This window comes from Excalfactoria chinensis, chromosome 4, assembly GCF_039878825.1.
Source record: "Excalfactoria chinensis isolate bCotChi1 chromosome 4, bCotChi1.hap2, whole genome shotgun sequence".
NCBI classification, from domain to species: Eukaryota; Metazoa; Chordata; class Aves; order Galliformes; family Phasianidae; genus Excalfactoria; species Excalfactoria chinensis.
In genome coordinates this window covers 64,535,566-64,553,009 of record NC_092828.1, presented here as the reverse complement: position 1 = coordinate 64,553,009, position 17,444 = coordinate 64,535,566, and the positions used below count along the sequence as shown (strand labels likewise).

The following is a 17,444-nucleotide window of genomic DNA, read 5'->3' as shown; positions in this document are numbered from 1 at the left end:
TGTTTCCACATCTTATGTCTGCTCCTCAGCCCATCAAATCTGCCTCAGCTCTCTCCTTGTGTTCATACACACACCAGCTCTGCAATAGCACAGCTCTTCCATCAAATTCTACCATGGTACTTCCTCCCACATTGCCCTGACTCATTCAGATTCAGACTGAGCTTTTTGCCCAGATAATGATGGCCAGCTCACTGCTGCTCAATATAGCAGACAAGAGTGAGTTTTGTATTCTTTTCCTTATTTTATCATTGATAGAAATGCTTTTACCAGCATAGCTCCAAATCTTCCCCAAAGCAATCTGTGTACAACTATACTATGTTACTCTTGCAGTCAGTGCTTTTGTATATAAATCAAATCAAGCTTTAACAAGTCCATCTAAAAGTTTATTACACCAAATCTGGATATCAGGGAGAAGTAAGTGGCAAATACTTCAATACAAGAGGGTTACTTGGATCTCACTTAATGGATTAGTAACACCAATACATCATGTAATGTGTTAGCACTGAGATGTTTATGAAGTAAATAGGCTTTTTGCAGAGACCAGTGTCTTTTAAGAGATAAGAAAAATCAGATTGTGTTTTTCAAAACACTTAAAGAATTGACATTTGAGATCATCTTCTCAGGTGGTGTTTAAACACCAGAGTAAAATAAATGGAAAGCTAACACTAACTACAGCATAGCAAATAGAATTGCCAATAGATACAATTTGCAAACACACAGTAATTCATAGCTTGGAGATAAAAACAGCTCCCTAAATTCTTTACTTAAAGAGAGAAACTGTGCTATTCTGTGAAGCAGTTTTTGATGTTGTAGTCCACAGACTCAAAGAATGGTTGAGGTTGGAAGGGAGATTCAGCCAGTCCAACCTCCTTCTCCTGCAGAGACATCAAGAGTAGAGTGCTCAGGACCTCATCCAAATAGCAATTTTAATACCTTGTACATTGCTTTCTTAAGAAAAGATTTAAATATCCAAGGTTGTATTCTCATCCTATGTAACAAGGACCTAAATAACATCTGACAGCCTTCATAGGCTGATTGCCCTTATGTTCCTCACCATCATAATCATCATCATAATCTTCTCAACAGTGTTAGAAGACCAACTGCACCATTGGATGAATATGAGAAAGATTAGGCTCAGACTCTGTAATTTCATGAAAACATTCAGTTATTTGAATGAATAACTTTCACCGCAAAAACATCAGTATTTAAGTTCAAGTTTTGATACATTGTTTTAAAGACGCCCTTACCTAATTCTGAGGACAGCCATGTGTAAGCAACAATTTATAGTACTTTTATTCTTTATTCCTGATGTTTGTGCTGTGTGAGCACCGCTGCTAGTCATGCTCCCAGCCTCTCACTGCAGACTGCTATCCCTTACCACCTGGGTGATGCTGTCCAGGTGGCAATGATCTTCTTTATTTTATTTATTATTGACAAAGTGGGAAAAACAGCAGTAATAACCATAATAAGCAAAATCCACACTTGTGGCTGTGAAAAATCTATGAATCTGTATATTTGTAGAGAACCAAGACTACATTAAGAAGTGCTAGTGCCCTCTTCAGTTTTCTGAGAGGCAAATTGGTTTAAGTCAGCAAGCCAGACAAGCTGGCAGAGATGTTTAACTGGTAACTCTGTCAAGGAAATGCATCATAGCAAAAGTCATGGATGAAGCTAAGAGGGAGGGTGACCTATAAGTACTCGCTGAAGGCATCTGTATGGTGTGTATTCCTCAGCTGTGGAGTTGTCTCTCTACTAGGTCCACAGAACTAAAAGTGACTTCATGGCCTGCTGCCCTCACTAGGAAACAGAAATTCAGACATGTACTGCTACTCAGTGTCACTTGAAACAAAAACTATACCCAAAGCTTACTGAAGTCAATAGGAGGCTTTCCATTAACCTTGCAGTGCTGTAGGTCAGATTTGAAGGCTCTTATTTCAGAACCCACCTAATTATAAGCACATGAACACCATAACTGACATTTATGGGACTGCCCTAGACTGTAATAAATCAAGGCTCATGTAAAGAGCCTCAAACATTACTGTAATAATAGGGGGGAAAAAATCAGGAAAGATATTTCAGTCGTCTCTTAAATGAACAACACCTTACTGGTCTTTAAGAGGAAACTTTTGCTTTTATATCCAAATATATTACAGACAGCGAGAAGGCTGTAGGCAATCATTAAGGCTGTAAGTAAGGAAATAAGGTATTGCCCAGTGTTTTCTCTGTCTCCAGAGATTGGTCACCAAGCAGGAATACTGAATAAATAGACTTAGGTGACATTATATAGCATGAAATAAAACTGTAATCCCCTCTCCCCCGCCCCCAACCGTCTCCCCCCCCCCCCCCAAAAAAAAAAAGGCTGGAGAACAGCATGTAACAAATACATTTGCTACTTTTCTGCACCCTGGAAATATCATCATAGCACTGGGCACATTACTTTCATCCATATGCTCAAGCACATGTAGAATAGAATCTTGCAAGAACCCTTTTTTTTTTCCACATAACTTTTATTAAGAAAGAATATAAATAGCATAATAAAAACGATATCGCTTTGGGGAGAAAACAAAAGAAGACTGCAGAGTGAAAAATAGCAGCACAGTATCAGTGTGAACACGAAGCAAGACAGACAGCCCTCTTCAGCGTTGCTCCTCCTGCCATAAATAAATGTTCTCCATTTCGTGCAGAAGTGAAAGAAAATGGACCCATGTGCCCGTGGGTGGATGCAAGGAAAAGCTGTTCTTTTTAGATTTTGCCAAAAACGTTTTATTTCCTTCACCTCTAAAAAAGATCTAGATTCATCTAAGATAAAGAACCTTAAAATGCATTTGCAGAGCCATTTATAGATACATGTCCCTTCTATTGAAAAGAGATGAAGAGAAGCCATTAATCTTACATCATCTTTGGACCACCACTTTGCCTTAGAAATATTTACATATCAGTCTGTTGACTCCAAACTGAAACAGATATATGAGTCTGCCTTTTAATGTTTTTGTATATATCTGTCAGAACACTGACACTTCATCTGTACCTTTTTCTGCTCTTATCCAAACTCTGTCTTTATCTCTCCGTGTCTCTGAAAGTTAGCATTATTTGTGGGAAGTTAGGGTCCCCTGTGCAGTAACCTCAGAAACTGTTGCAACTGGTGCAATTTCTTGCAATGAAGACTCATTTATGTCAGAAAAAAAACAGATCTCTAGGAGTCATGGAACACAGCGAACTGTCAATATTGCTATAATGTACAGGACATTTTGTATGCACATGTTTCCAACCTACATAGGCATTGTAAATTATGGACTTGTAAGGAGTGCCAATTCTGAGAGGCTTGCCTACCAGGAAATTGCTGGAAGAGAATTTTTGTGGAAGAAATTGTTTAGAGTTTAGCTCATGCTTACAGCACTGTCCTTCATAGAGTTGAATTTTACTCTGTCACTTTACAAAACCAGAGTACAAATTTCTGGGACTTTCTCAGGAAACTCCTTCCAAAGGTGTGAGGAACATCATAAAGCATGGAACAAGGGAGGAAGAATTCAGAAGCACAGGCCCTGGAAGTTGGCCATCCCTCTGCTGTATGTACATGGTGTTACATGGTGATAACGGAGAGGAAAACACTTCTGCAGATGATAGAGCAGGTGTGCATACCCTTGAATTGACACTGAATGAAATTAGGAAAACTACCATCCTCCAGCTACAGCTAGTTGTTGTGAATGCTCTCCTTCATCTGCAAAATTTCAACTTCAATTAGAATATTAGCACTGTTAAGCATGAGCAGAAATATCATATGAAAATTACTTTGGGCCACAGGCAAACTAAAGTATGAGAGAGTAATGCCAGTCAAGTCATACTTATTCCCTCTCTTACATGTAAACCTCGAACACTTGAATTTCTGCAAAACGTGATGAAAGCAAATAATTTTCTTTCACGTCAACTTTAATAATGACTAGGAAGGCGAAGACCACATTTTAAACAACACAGCAATGAAGATGCCATGTGACAGTGTGAGAAATAGCTGTCAACATAATGCATTAGTTATAATTTACCCACTATTTATACTCAACTGAACTATTTTAACCTCTTGTAGATGAAGGTGGTATTTAAGTTCACATTTCCTTCTCTAATATATGTTTTAAAAAAAATAATAATAAAATTTCCTCAATGCCTTCATTATATATGTACTGCTTTGGTAAAATCTTTTAACCAAGAAATAAGGAACACAGTTGAACCAAGTCATTAACCTCAAGTATTGTCAGGCACTGGACTACAAAGAAAAACTTAGGGAAAAGCTGCCAGGAAAATCTACATGCCATTGATTTATTTCTGTAATAATCTGAAATCCAAAGTCTGTTTGGGTTCTTTGGGTTGGTTTTGGTTTTGTTTTGTTTTTTTAGGAAATAATGTGAGGTCCCAGCCAGCATTTCATCATCATTCAATGAGTGCGCTTAGGCAAATGATTAAGCAAATTCTCCAGTTTCATTGTTTCATCTCAGTTCATTCACATGAACTCAGAATCAAAACTGAATAAACAGGGTTGGATTTAAACATATACATATGTATGTGGAAGCTGTGGTGCACAGAAATGCTTATACCTTATAGATTTTTCACTGTATGTGTTTCTGTCAGATTCTTTTGGTTTCTACCACTCCAAAAGAACAAGCAAAGTCTTCAGGATTTTAGGATAGGAATCGGTACATGCCAAAGTTTGGAGAGTTTGATAAAACGGCACATAGTAAGAACAAATATCAAAAGAGAATGACTGAAAAATGATTCAGAAACATGAAACCCAACAATTCACCCTATATAGAAATCTAGCACATAAGATGAGCAGCCATGCTGGAGATCTGAAAGTGAAAAAGAGGATTAGTGCTGTAGCCAGATGTCTGGAGGAAAACGTCTCCAGCAGCTTTTTAGGACTCTAGTGTCAAGTCATACAATCAGTGACAAAAATACTGCACTCTGTAGATGTCATCTACACCCTGCAGGTGTCAGGTCAGCACCTCAGGAAGACTTCTTTTATCTTTGTTCTCATAAAACATTCTTTTGAACAGCAATGATTTTGCTTCTGAAATTCTCCAAAAGGTTTTTTCCATTGAATACTCCCTGCACAGTGCTCACTGCCCGCTGCTGACACAGGCAGTGTAACCCATGCTGTATGTATGAATCTGCACCCTTTGTGGAGCCTTAGGAAAGGCAGCATATCATGCATCTTGCAGGGAAGGGAGGAAACGTGGGAAAGAAGCCTGATCCTAGGGTGCAGTGCAGTAGAAAAATGGCTCCTGAGCTTCACCCAGATGAATTAAGGGGTACTTTAGCTTGCACCTGCTGGCACAGCTACCACTTGATTATCAGACAGTAGGGTAAAAATCCCCAGGCACACACCCTCAGGAGATGGGATGAGATGGATGCTTTGATTTGAGGTAGTACCATCAGCAGGAGAAAGGTTGGTGTGGAACTAACTGTGCTGCTGTCCTATTGAGGACCCATGAATCTTAGCATATGTTTTTAGGACTCCAGGCAGCAGCAGACACCTCTAAAGTCACATCAACAGCTCCCATGTGTAAGCTTCTAATTTAACTTGATAGTTTCCAACAAACTAACTGGAAAACTTCCCAAATAATTTTGTTTTCTTCTCCCACTGGATTTGAAGAAAGTGATGACTTTCTTATTTCTTTTAAATGGGAACAATAATAATCAAAATGCATTATGGTGCTTTTTTTTTGTTGTTGTTGTTTTTTTTTCCTCTCTCTCATGGGAAAACCGTACTGTGACATTCTTAACAGAAGAACAGATCTAGGTTTCTACAATACATCTCTGGAAATACACATCCTTTGGTATAACAAAATTACTGTGAAGAGACAAGGGAATAATTTCAGGAGACTCTTGCCATATTAGCAACACACTCCATAGAGAGTGTAAGGGCAGCTAATATAAAGATGTTAACGAAGATGATGGTAAACATACGAAGGTTATATGCAAAGGAAAACTCACCAGTGTTGATGCCTTGACCAGAGAGGCTGGAGCAGTCTTCACTAAGGAAGAATCTCCAAGAGATGCTGCCTCAGTGGGGGTCAGCCCTTAAATGAGGTCTTAGAGGAGGTGGAGTCAAGCTCCACCCCTTCCGGGAGCACAGCTAAATTACTCTCACCTGTGCTCCAGCAGCTGACCCAACACTTGCCTCAGCTGATTAATCAGAGGTTCAGGCTGTGATTACCAATCTCCCATACAGAGAGCCACCAGAAGAGGGAAATCCCATAAAATACAAAAAGGCAAGGCTCTGAAAGAAAGCTCTGTCACATAATTCATTTTGTACATTCTCTCTCTGTTTTCAAGAACAGAAACTTCCTTTTTAATTAAATTTTCTGTCAGTAAAGAAATACATGGAATTATAATGCACAAGAACACATTGCTACTTTAATATTCTACACTGTTTTTAAGACTGTACAAGGCACAGTTCTTGACTTTTAAATACTGGCAAACTGAATAATTTTCCTTTCTTACACAGTTATCCATATCAAATTTAGAGAGTATTAAATTCACCATCACATCCTGAGATCTTTTTGTTCAGAAAGATATCAGATTTGGTTCCCACTGATGCTACATTTACACCTATTTTAAATACACTCTTCCCTGTCAGAAGGGTATAAAGCAATATTGCTAAATAAAGACTATATTGTATTTTTAAAAAGCTGATTATTCAAAAAGGCATTGATTATATAGCAAAGTACACTGTATGATGTAGAGCCTCAGCTGACTGATATTGTTATCATTCCATTACAACAGCCAAGATATGCAGGCTTCCCTCAGCTGGGGATCTAGTCACGTATATTTTGTGTAATTAGAGGATATATATTTTAAGCAGTAACACACAGAGCTCTATTGTGTATATTTGGCAAATATTCTCACACTTCAGTCAACTGTAGGAACTGTGAGTTTGGAAGGAAAATGTATCAACTGCAACCACACTATATCCTTCTTTTAAGTTTTGCAGATCTCATTTAAGTCACCCATCACTTTGGAGATAATCCAGGTTTATATCATTGCATCTGAACACAGAATAGAATGAGGCTATACATCATTTATATAGATCAGCACTAATTATGAAACAATTCGTGTCGCTACAGCTATTTTGGAGGGTTTTTTTAACCCAAAACCCGACTTGTAACATCACCAGCAAGGATGAAATCACACCTCGTACAGAAAGCAAACATTGCCACCTCCCTTCAGATTCTTGACATTCATACATAGGACATAAGGAGAATTTACATGGTTCATATGCTTGGGACCAACGGCAGATTTCATCTCAGTCTTCCAGTGATGGCAGATGAAAATGAGGTTTGTTTTTTTTTAATTAAAAAAAACTATATTACTAAAATTAGCTATAATCATTTGGGATTAAAGGCCCGTTTGTGCTTTCATTTGCTGTGTTTAAAATCAGAGTTATCCCATTGTGCTCTGTGGAATTACTCCTCTTGTAAATGACAACAGAATTTCTCTCCTAATCCTCCCTTTGAACCAAAGTGATTACAGTCTGAATTGCCTCTGAATGAGACAAAGGCACGTCCCCATTTAACGTGATCTACGGGTTTCTCGCAATCATTTTGTGCATGCCTCCACTACTTTCACAGGATTTTAACACCGATCAAAAGACAGATAAAAAACAACAAAACAAACAAACAAAGGAACAACTCTGCCAGTCAGAACGTCCTAATTTTATGCTAGGATGGGAGTCCTCCGTAGTGACAGCCTCCCTGCAGTTCAAATCATTTCTAATGGTTTTATATGGACAATCCTGAGAACTACTTATTTGGGGAAATAAACAATAATAAACAACAATAATAAAAAAGTCTAAAAAAAGAAAATCTATAAATGTATCTTTGTGCTAAAGTACATAACTGTACAAAGAAACAGAACAAGAGAAAGTTGATGAAAACCATAGGTAGTAGCAAGTCCAGCTACTTTCCATAATAAGATTCGGATATAACTGCTGTGAACATTAAAGCAGCATAAGGGGCAGAAATGCACAGCATAAAATTTCAAAGTGACAACAATCAAAGTTCCTTGGTAAAAGAAGAAAAGCATTACCCATTTAGTACTTGTTACATAATTGTGCTTGTCCTTGGGCACATTTCACCTGCAGGCGAATTTCAAAGGTTTGGTGTAGAATTATTATAACATCGTTATATTTTGTCATCATCATCACTATTTATTTTTTTAAATGCAACTGGGCTTGCCTGCTTTAGAGAGGTTTTTGAGACATCTGTGTGCATGGTGGACATGGCTATAGTTTCATAATCTTCCTCACGGGAGCGGAAGTGGCAGAAGTGAAATAAAAACTGCAGGTCCCTCTGGAAGTTCTTGTTGAGAAACCCATAGAAAATAGGATTCACGCAGGTGGAGATCATGGCAGTGAGGTGGCAGATCAGGAACAGCAGATTGTGGCTGCAGGTAGCAACGGGCAGAATTTCATGGTTCCAATCAAACACGATATTGAAAATGGTGAGAGGAAGCCAGCAAACTGCAAAGGCAACCACTATCGAGATCAGCATGATGTTGATCCTTTTGGTTTCAGAGGATCTGTACTTACTGTCTCTCATCTTGTCCATCATGTTGCTCCTTTTTTTCAAGCGAAAGTATATCTGTGGGAAATTCAACAAAGAGAAACGCGTGGGATAATTTAACCTACAACAATAGCTATTGCTAAGATAAGCAAACATCAGACAAAAAGAAGTATATATCACAGAGGGAGCTCTCTCTTACCTTTAAGTAGCAAATAAATATGAAACAAAGCGGTCCAAAGTACTGAATCACCAAAAGAGTGGTGGTATAAGAAAGCCGGGCAGTGTCCAAGGGGAAGAGGTCCAGGCACACATATTTGTCCTTATATTCATCAAATGTTATGTTTCTGAAGGGTTCATCTGTTAACACATGGTAGATCAGGAAAGGCAAGGAGGAAGCCATGGCCAAAACCCATATGGCAGCAATCCCCATGTAGGCATGCCTGTTGTTCGGCCTCCAGCCACGGGGGTTGATGATCAGCTGATGGCGTTCAATAGCAATAAGAACTAAAGAAAAGACCGAGACTGTGATCGAGGCACATTGCACGAAAGGGTTCAATTTGCACATGGCCTCTCCAAAAATCCAGTGGTCCATTAAAGTGTACACAAAGGTAAAGGGAAGACACATGATGGTCACTAGGAGGTCAGAAAAGGACAGGTTGACAATGAGGATGTTAGTAACATTGCGCATTTCTTTTTGTTTCAAAATGATGACAATCAGGGCCAGATTCCCAGAGACTCCCAGAATTATCACAGTCCCATAAGCCAAGGCCAAGGTGAAGATCATGGCCAAAGGCACATGGCAGTCCTCATCTTCAAACTGCAAGATCTGAGAGTTCTCTGAAAAGTTCAGGTGACTGGAATTATTTCCCAGAGGATCAAGAACCGAAGCATTCATGTTTTTTTCCAGCTTGCTGTTTAATATTCCCAGCTGCCACAGGTCTCATCCAAGCCACTCCTGACTGTCGATGTATGTCAGTCAGCCCACAAGGAGCTCCTCTGCAGAGCCCACTCCTCGATGCCACATCTGCCTGGCAAGACCTGGGGGAAGGAGGAGGACTAGTCACCTCCCACACATAGGCTACCCCAGCACCCCAAAACCCTGATGTGATTATCACCCACCTTCAGCACACCAGTCCCCTGGCACCACTGGGCTTCGGGACCAGGGATTGCTGACCAGACCAAAGGGGAAGGCCCTATGGGAAACTGGCAGTCATGGCTTTCTATCCAAAGAGAAAGCAAGGGCTGTAGGACAGGGAAAGGAAGGAATCAGAGCCTAAATGTGGATCTGCAGGCACATCCCTTCCCAGCACTGTCTCATAAGCACAAGTGGCAGAAAAACAACGGGGTGTGAATCAACTTCAGTCTTACACCAGCGTAGCCTTTGTTTGATGCTTCACATGTCATTCCTACAAGTTTAATCTGCAAAGATTTGCTTTCTCAAGCTGCTCTAAGTGCAATTATACCTAGCTGTAGCATAAGAGAGGGGAAAACTCCACCTGACGGGTAGAAAAACTACATGAAAAAAAATTGCTGTACTCTTTTTTACCTAGTGTACACATGATGCTGAGTGACTGAGTTGTCAGAAAGTGTTTTTCTTTAGTCTTTTACATGAGTGCGTACAGCAGCACTATCAGTGAGTCAAAGGGAAATCAGGACCTCTGAACACCTCAATCTTAACTAGCAGGGCTGCACCATGAAGAAAGAACAAAATGGGAAACAAAAAAGTGAGCAAAAATTAAATACAGCAGAGCATGTACCTACGTAAAAAGAATAGTAATGCCTAAACAACCACCCCTTTGCAAGGCTTCTGATATTAAAATCAGAGAAACTCGGGCATATGTGTTAAGGAGGAAAAATGAAAACAAACAAACAAAAAAATCAAATAACCCGATACAATTCTAGTTCAACTTACCATTCACAGCAGCTACCTTCAATCTGAAAGTTTCCCTCCACCTCTCTCCTATGTGCTAAATTTATTGCTCATTTAACCTCAGGTTATGCTAATGACAGTGATGCCACTTAAAATTCACACAAGTGGGCTCTAAACTTGGCTCCATATGGCAGTAATCACTGAAGCTGTCAAAGCAGAGCTCACTGAAATGTGCTTCAATGGAAGTGAGAATGGGTGAGCTTTGGTATGAAATATTTGGTATAAATCTAGGTGCCACCTAAACTGACTCTCATGTTACCGGTGCCAGACATCCCTTCCACAGGTCCCTGCTGGACTTGTGCCTCCAGCTCCTCCAGAGAGTCAGCAAAAGGAGGACCATACTGACACGATGTTTGTTTCAAGTGTCACAAGATCACCTCAGACAGCTTTGCTAGCCCTCTGTAATCATCACCTGGCTACAGGGAACCATGACAGGCAACAGCCTGCCTGTGGGTGACATCTTACTGACAGAGTTCACAGCAGCAGCTTGAGAGAAAAAGCGTCTCTGCTTGAGGTTTGGCTGTTCTGATTTTCTAGCTAGCTGGGGCAGGCACCTGAGAATTATTTCTCAGAATTGCTGCCTCTGATAACTAAATTTACCAGGTCTCCCTAGGCCATGTTGTTGGGGTCCAACGAATACAAAGGCTTCCCCAGGGCCTCCTGAAGCATCACTTCAGTCAGAGTCAGAGGAAAGTACTTTATCTGAAGGACAAGCATGTGAGTGATGTGGAGTCAGGAATCAATTTCCAACAGGTTAGATTTTACTCCAGCCTTAAAATCACCATGTGGATTTAATCATGTCTCAGTTACTTGTACAGCACAAGATGGGCAGTGCAGTCCTTGGAGCTGATGGGACAAAGGCAGGAGCAAAGTGGGTGAGGGCCAGGACCTCGCTGCAGCCAGCATGGGGTCAGGACATGATTTCAAGCTCTTGCTTTTTCATATTTATTAAGAAGCCCACAGCTCTGCTTTTGCTTATTTATTAAATAACAAATTCAAAACCAGAAAATGACACTGCTCCTTACCTTCCCTTGCCTCTCCCCGTAGCAGAGACCAGTATGGGACCATGGCTGAGAACGAGCTCAGAAGCCCAGCACTGTTTGGCAAGCAGCAAGGCGTCCTGTCACCCTGCCTACCTTTCCAAAACGGACACAGCAACGGTATGGGTGCAGTTACCTCTCCTGGAGCATGGTGCTGCTCCCCGCCCCCTACCAGCAGGGACAGCCCTCCCCATCCCGGGGGCTGGTGAAGCTCTGCAGAGCTCTGCGGTGACCCACGGAGTCTCCCCATTGCACACACCTCTGCCCCTCCAGCTCTCCCGGATTTCTGTCAAAAGTTTAGCACCAGCGGGTCGAAAGGGTAAAAGAACGTGCTGCGAGCTGACTGGCAACTCGCTGTAAAAGCTGTGGGAGCATTTCGAAAGGGAGCCCAAATGCTGCCAGTCCCAGCCGTTGCAAGTCTAGCCTGGCACCTGCTCCTCCCTACCTCATGTCACCTGCCCCGAGCAGCGCCGGCACCGGGAAGCGATCGCAGGGAAACTCACCTTGCAACTGCTCCGCCTATCCGCGATCTTCTCGGGGACTGAAGGGAGAAGGAATAGGAGAAGGGGAAGAATCCTCCGGTTTTCCTCCAGCTGAGATGCTAAAGATTGGTGGGGAAGGCTGGAGACTCCCCCTTAAAGCCGAACTCCACCTCATCCCAGAATCACATGATGGGGCTCTGCTGAGCAGATCCTGAAAACCTCATTGCAAGCACATCACCTTTCAATTACACATCTGGGGGTGGGTTGCCTAGTAATTCTGAAATACATGCAATTAAATACTGAAACAAAAGAGGAGGGGAAGAGAGCCGAAAAGAGCTCCGGGAGGGAGAGTTTCGCATCGCTCTCAAGCAGCTCCGGCGCTTTGTTTGCAAGTTATTGCCACCGTGTGGCCAGTCAAGCCGGAAGAAAAGATCTGTTGGAAAGTGAAGTGGAGCAGCAGTTAAGAAGTTCGGCATTGGATTTTTGAACCAGCACAACCCCTAGCTGCCGTCAAGCAGACTTTTCATGCAGCCGATATGAATTGCCTTGCAGACTACTAGCAGCTGTAGCAGGTTAGAGCAATGGTTACTGAACAACTTCTATGAATAAAACCAAACATTTTATTTCCCATTCCCTCCTTTCATGTTTCTGAAATATCTTGGTATCTCAGGCACACAAAGCACTGCTGCTGCAGACCTACTTTAATAGCCAAAAATATATAAAACAAACAATGAGTTTAGAAGCCAGCACAGAAGTCCAAGAAAAGTTACCTGGATCAATTCAAGTATGAATGCCCTGTCAAACAGGCTGCACTGTGATCTTGGAATTCATGGAAAGCAAAAATGCCCTGACTCCTTCAAGGCTCCAGATAAATTGTTCAAGAGTAAGGACTTGCTGATGTTACAATTTCCCTTTTACAGCGCAACTCTGTTAGGCTGACGATAGGTCTCAGGCGGGTAACTGCACTATTACCAAAAAGAAATAACAGTTGCACGTATTAAATGACTGTAATATGTTTTGCAGAGTAAGTCTCGTGGGAATGCTACAGAATCCAGTACTCTGGAATTTGTGTATATCACGTATTTCCAGAAAGCTCAGCTCAGCTGCATCTAACCTGCAGCCCTCACTGTGAGGAAGGAAAGTGTGGGCATACCTCCTGGTTGCTCCAAACTTGAGCTCTGCTGACACTGACCCCCAGCAACCAAGAGGTAAGTGCAGGCTGTAAATTAAATCTCTTGAGGATTTCAGTCATATGTGGATGTGGATCATTACTGTGTCTACCCAAGTACAGCAATGGTGGACATGGCTGGGCAGAGAACACGAAGATATAAACAGGTGCTGAGGATCCCATGAAGACTGTATTTCTGCCTGAGCCAGTAGCACTTTCAGACATGGAGAGCTGAGGACACACATTGTTATGGATGTGCACTCTACAATGTAAAATAGTTATCAACTGTGAGAGATTGGAGATAGATCCTGCATGTCACTCAGTGACCTGAACTCATAGTGAAGGGATCAGGCATTCACAGGTTATTTGCAGTGCAGACTGATGTTTCAAGCAGAGCAGTGGAACAATGGAAAGGGCTATGTGAGTCACTGAGTCTTTCAGACATATACTCTCCATATATATATATATATATATGTATGTATATATATATACCTCAGCAAGGTTTTACAACAAAGCTCCTGCTCTGTCATACTTGCCCTCCACTCTGTGCTCACCTCAGATGACTGAATCTCTTGGAGCTACACCAATCTTCACCAAAGCATTTCATGAAAATGTGAGAATTAAAACACACCGATAAACAATCACTAATAAACTGATGTGTTCTTTTCAAAGGTTTCCAACTATATCTATACAAAATGCATTCTGCAAAGTAAATGCCACATAGCATTAGGTAAGTTGTGAAGGAAGCTCAGATTTTAGCAGTTCTTAGCTCTTCTGTGCATACCCAGTCCCAGCACCAAGTTGAGCACCTCCAACTGGAGCACCAGGCTCACAAAGACACCAGATAATTCCACAGCAACTCTTGTTCTATTGCTAGTTGTCAGGACACAAGAATACTGGAATAGCAAAACATCTATAGTGCAAGAGATTATTCTCCTCCTTGGAGTATGTTATTTCAGTGCATCACAGACAATGCAGACTGGAAGACTGTGTCTGTGTGAAGATGTGACACTGTGAAAAGAGAATAAATGCAAGAGAAAGAATGCAAGAATCTTAACTAAGAAAACAGAACAGCATGAGTAAAAGAATAGAGCATTTCTTTGAATGAATAGCATTGAGAAGGAAAAAGTGGTTTCAAAGAAACACCTGGGAAAATATGCCAGGAAATCAACCCATTGAAATACTCTCCCTGCAACTCTCAAAAATGTAAAAGAAAAGAGATCATAAAACGAGGATGACACTTTCACTACAGCGTATTGTCATGCGTTCAGCTAGCACAATCTCTTCCTAAAACTTAAAATCCACAGAGTAAAAGAACGGCTTGAGACTTGTTTGAGGTTCCTATTGCGCATAAAACAAACTGAAGTCACCACTGTTTTGGATGGAAACACAGAAGGAGTTTTGTTTGCTTGATTTTACTTCTACTTTTATTGTTTATTTTTATTGTTTTCATTTTCTACTAATGAACTGTGGTACCATTGAAAGGCTTTCATTTCACATTAGAGAACTCATGCTCCTTGGGGGCAACAGTCAGTCATCAGTAGAATAAATAGATGTTTTGCTGTTGAGTACAAATTCTCTGTTTGGCTAAGAGCATGTTTATTCTGCAATGACTGCAACTGACACCAAACATAACAACACTTCATTTGACTGCTAATGTCACTAACACAAAGAAGCTGCATGAATAATTATGTGGTTAATCTTGTCTGAGTGCCTTGCTGCTGCAGTTCTGCTTTCGGTGATAAAGTCAAGCTAACCAGTGCAAAGCTGCCTTGATTATATGCAACATTACTCAAAGACTGATTGAGATGTAACTTAAATTATGGCTACCTGGCTAAAATACTAAGTCATGTTTTCTGCTGTAGCCATCAGGGACTTGAACTTATATATGAGCATCCACCTGACTTCAAACAAAGCAGAAATAGGCTCTGTGCTTCAGCACGATCAACAGACAGTGGTATAGCACCAGCCAGCAAAAGTGATGAGATCCGTTAGGTAACAAAATTGCTCACCCTCAGAAGTGTTGCATTACCTAACAGATGTCCTGTCTCCTTGCAGACATCTCAACCATTAGAACATTTTCATTAATCTGTGGCTCACTGTCTTCATGCTCAATACAAGATAAGACCTGTGGAATGGTCAGGCCAAATATATATCCATAGAACAAAAACATAACTAGTATTTTATAAAGTATTTTTAACTTTAATTTAACTCATTTAATACATGAGTAGTATGAGGGGCAGATTTAGATTGGATATAATGAAGAAGTTTCTTTACAATAAGGCTGGTGAGGCACTGTCACAGGTTGCCTACAGAGGTGGCGGGTATCCTGTCCTTAGTCTTTTCAAGGTCAGGCTAGACAGGGCTCTGAGAACCTGATGGAGCTTTAAGTGTCCCTGTTCATTACAGGGGAGTTGGACTAGAGGATCTGTAAGGGTCCCTTTTGACTCAAACAATTCAGTGGTTCTATGAATAGCTGGGTTGATGTGTGGGAAAAGTTCCAACCAATAAGAATGCTTTATACATACCTCACAAAATGCCTCAAACTCTGTAGTAGTTACGTCCTACCATTTTAGGCTATCTTGCTGATGGATAGGTGCTCTGCTGGCATCAAACTTTACATTAACATTGAACTCTGACTCACAGCAAGTTTTGATTCAAGGCAATCAACTGCACACTGCAGAATTTTGAAGTTAGGTGGATTTGGGCTTGATTTTTCAGTGGCATTTATCAGTTCTCAATGAATTCAGTTGGAGCTTTTAGTCTTCATGACTTCAACAGTTAACATTTAGAGGCTAAATCTTCAAAGATATTAGGATGATTCTCAAAGATAAATTTCCCTTGGGAGCACAAGGGAAGAAACACGCCAACATTAATTTGTATTCCTTATAATGGCAGAGTTCTGTCCTGCATTTACTGCTGTGCCCTTCTGACTCACAAATCTCCCACTCATACACCGGTGTTTTCTTTGCCAGCTCCTCCATCATCATCATCATCATCTCTGACTTATTCAAGGACTCCTCCATGGTTTCAACAACCCCAGAGAAGCTAATTCCTAGGGAACCTGTGCCATCATCTGTTGCCAGCGCTGACATGTCTCTAATGTCAGTACCTTTCCTATCCCAGGATCACCTATTTTATTATTCAGTAGTATTACTGGCAATTCTGAGGTTCACAACCACTAAAAAAGGAAAAGAATGCTGATAGCTTGAATAGTAATTGCCTCTGACATACACAAGTGCCAGCAATTAATTGTCCACATACAGCTGAGAGAAATCTGGTGATATATACAGGACTGAGGTAAAAATGGGGGGGAGGAAAGAGGGAAGAAGAAAAAGTCCACATGTGCAGTGCATTGCTGACTGATGAGCTTTCCTGAAATAACACAATGAAAAGAATAAGGTATTCTGTTCTTAGACAAAAATGCTTCCAGGAGTAAACACTTGTCTTACTGACTGCTTTCACCAGGAAGCATGTAATTTCTGGTGATTGCTTGGGAAACCATAGTAGGTGACCATTAGCCTTAGAAATGGTCAGCACAGAGGAAATGTGTTTTTTTTAACCTTACAAAGTAACAATAGTATCCTGGGTAAGTCATAGCTATGGGATGCAAATTCCCATTTGTGGGCTTTGCCAGCAAATTCAGGTTGGCCTCTTTGTTTTTGAAAGGCAATGCCTGTTTGCTATAGCCAGTTTTCATGGAAAGGTTCAGTGCCTCTAAAGCTTCTCTCTTTCCAGGAAGGAGCTTCCATGTCAGGCAGCAGGGTCAGCACTGTGGGAACCTGCCCTGGAACAGGGAGCATCCAGCTAAATAGGTGCTCTGGAAGATGGTCTTAAACAGCAGGTCAGAATCAGGGTGGGTTTCTACCTTCAGTGTGAAAACTTTCCAAGTACAAGTGTTAGGTGAGAAGATGGTAAAAAAAATGTTAGGAACTGCTGCTCGGCCCTAAAAATGATTAATTTAGTTCTCCTTTATGACTAACAGGAGAGCTGTCTTAAAATGATGAGCTGGATTGGCACGTCACTTCCACCTGGCAGCTCCCTGTGCTCCACTTGCACATGCAGTGATTCACGAGCAGTGGGTGGTGAATAGTGCAGAAGCAAATGAAAAGAATATGGGATGCGATTTTCTTTGCCATACTGAGCCCATCCCATGAAGAGTGAAATTTATTGTTCCCTTAGCACTCACCCTAAAATGTGTACTTTAAAGACCCAGTTAAATAAGGAATCTAGCTGGACATTTAGGGTTGTAAAGCTATTTTACAAGTTGGT

At 41.0% G+C, this 17,444-nt stretch overlaps 1 protein-coding gene across 4 annotated transcripts; it reads right to left on the bottom strand.

Moving 5' to 3' along the window:
* Nucleotides 1-2,367: 2,367 nt before the first annotated feature.
* NPY1R (neuropeptide Y receptor Y1) lies at nucleotides 2,368-12,454 on the bottom strand. 4 transcript variants are annotated; one of them, XM_072336282.1, is made up of 4 exons: nucleotides 12,026-12,303; nucleotides 9,672-9,794; nucleotides 8,752-9,590; nucleotides 2,368-8,630 (listed from the first exon to the last, which is right to left on the bottom strand). In XM_072336282.1, exons 3-4 carry the CDS (start codon nucleotides 9,445-9,447, stop codon nucleotides 8,172-8,174), a joined length of 1,155 nt encoding a protein of 384 aa, XP_072192383.1. In that variant the 5' UTR covers nucleotides 9,448-9,590; nucleotides 9,672-9,794; nucleotides 12,026-12,303; the 3' UTR covers nucleotides 2,368-8,171. The 4 variants fall into 4 exon arrangements, with proteins under 4 accessions (XP_072192383.1, XP_072192384.1, XP_072192382.1 ...); XM_072336283.1 differs by lacking the exon at nucleotides 12,026-12,303 and adding an exon at nucleotides 10,465-10,498; XM_072336281.1 differs by lacking the exon at nucleotides 9,672-9,794 and having other exon boundaries at nucleotides 12,026-12,454.
* Between the last annotated feature and the right edge of the window lie 4,990 nt (nucleotides 12,455-17,444).

What these genes read in the sequence shown, in the direction of transcription:
- NPY1R (XM_072336281.1), bottom strand. Translation starts at nt 9,447, where the DNA reads ATGAATGCTTCGGTTCTTGATCCTCTGGGAAATAATTCCAGTCACCTG. An exon ending in TATTTATTTGCTACTTAAAG is followed by an intron (nt 8,631 to 8,751) that starts GTAAGAGAGAGC and finishes AATTTCCCACAG; the next exon opens with ATATACTTTCGCTTGAAAAA.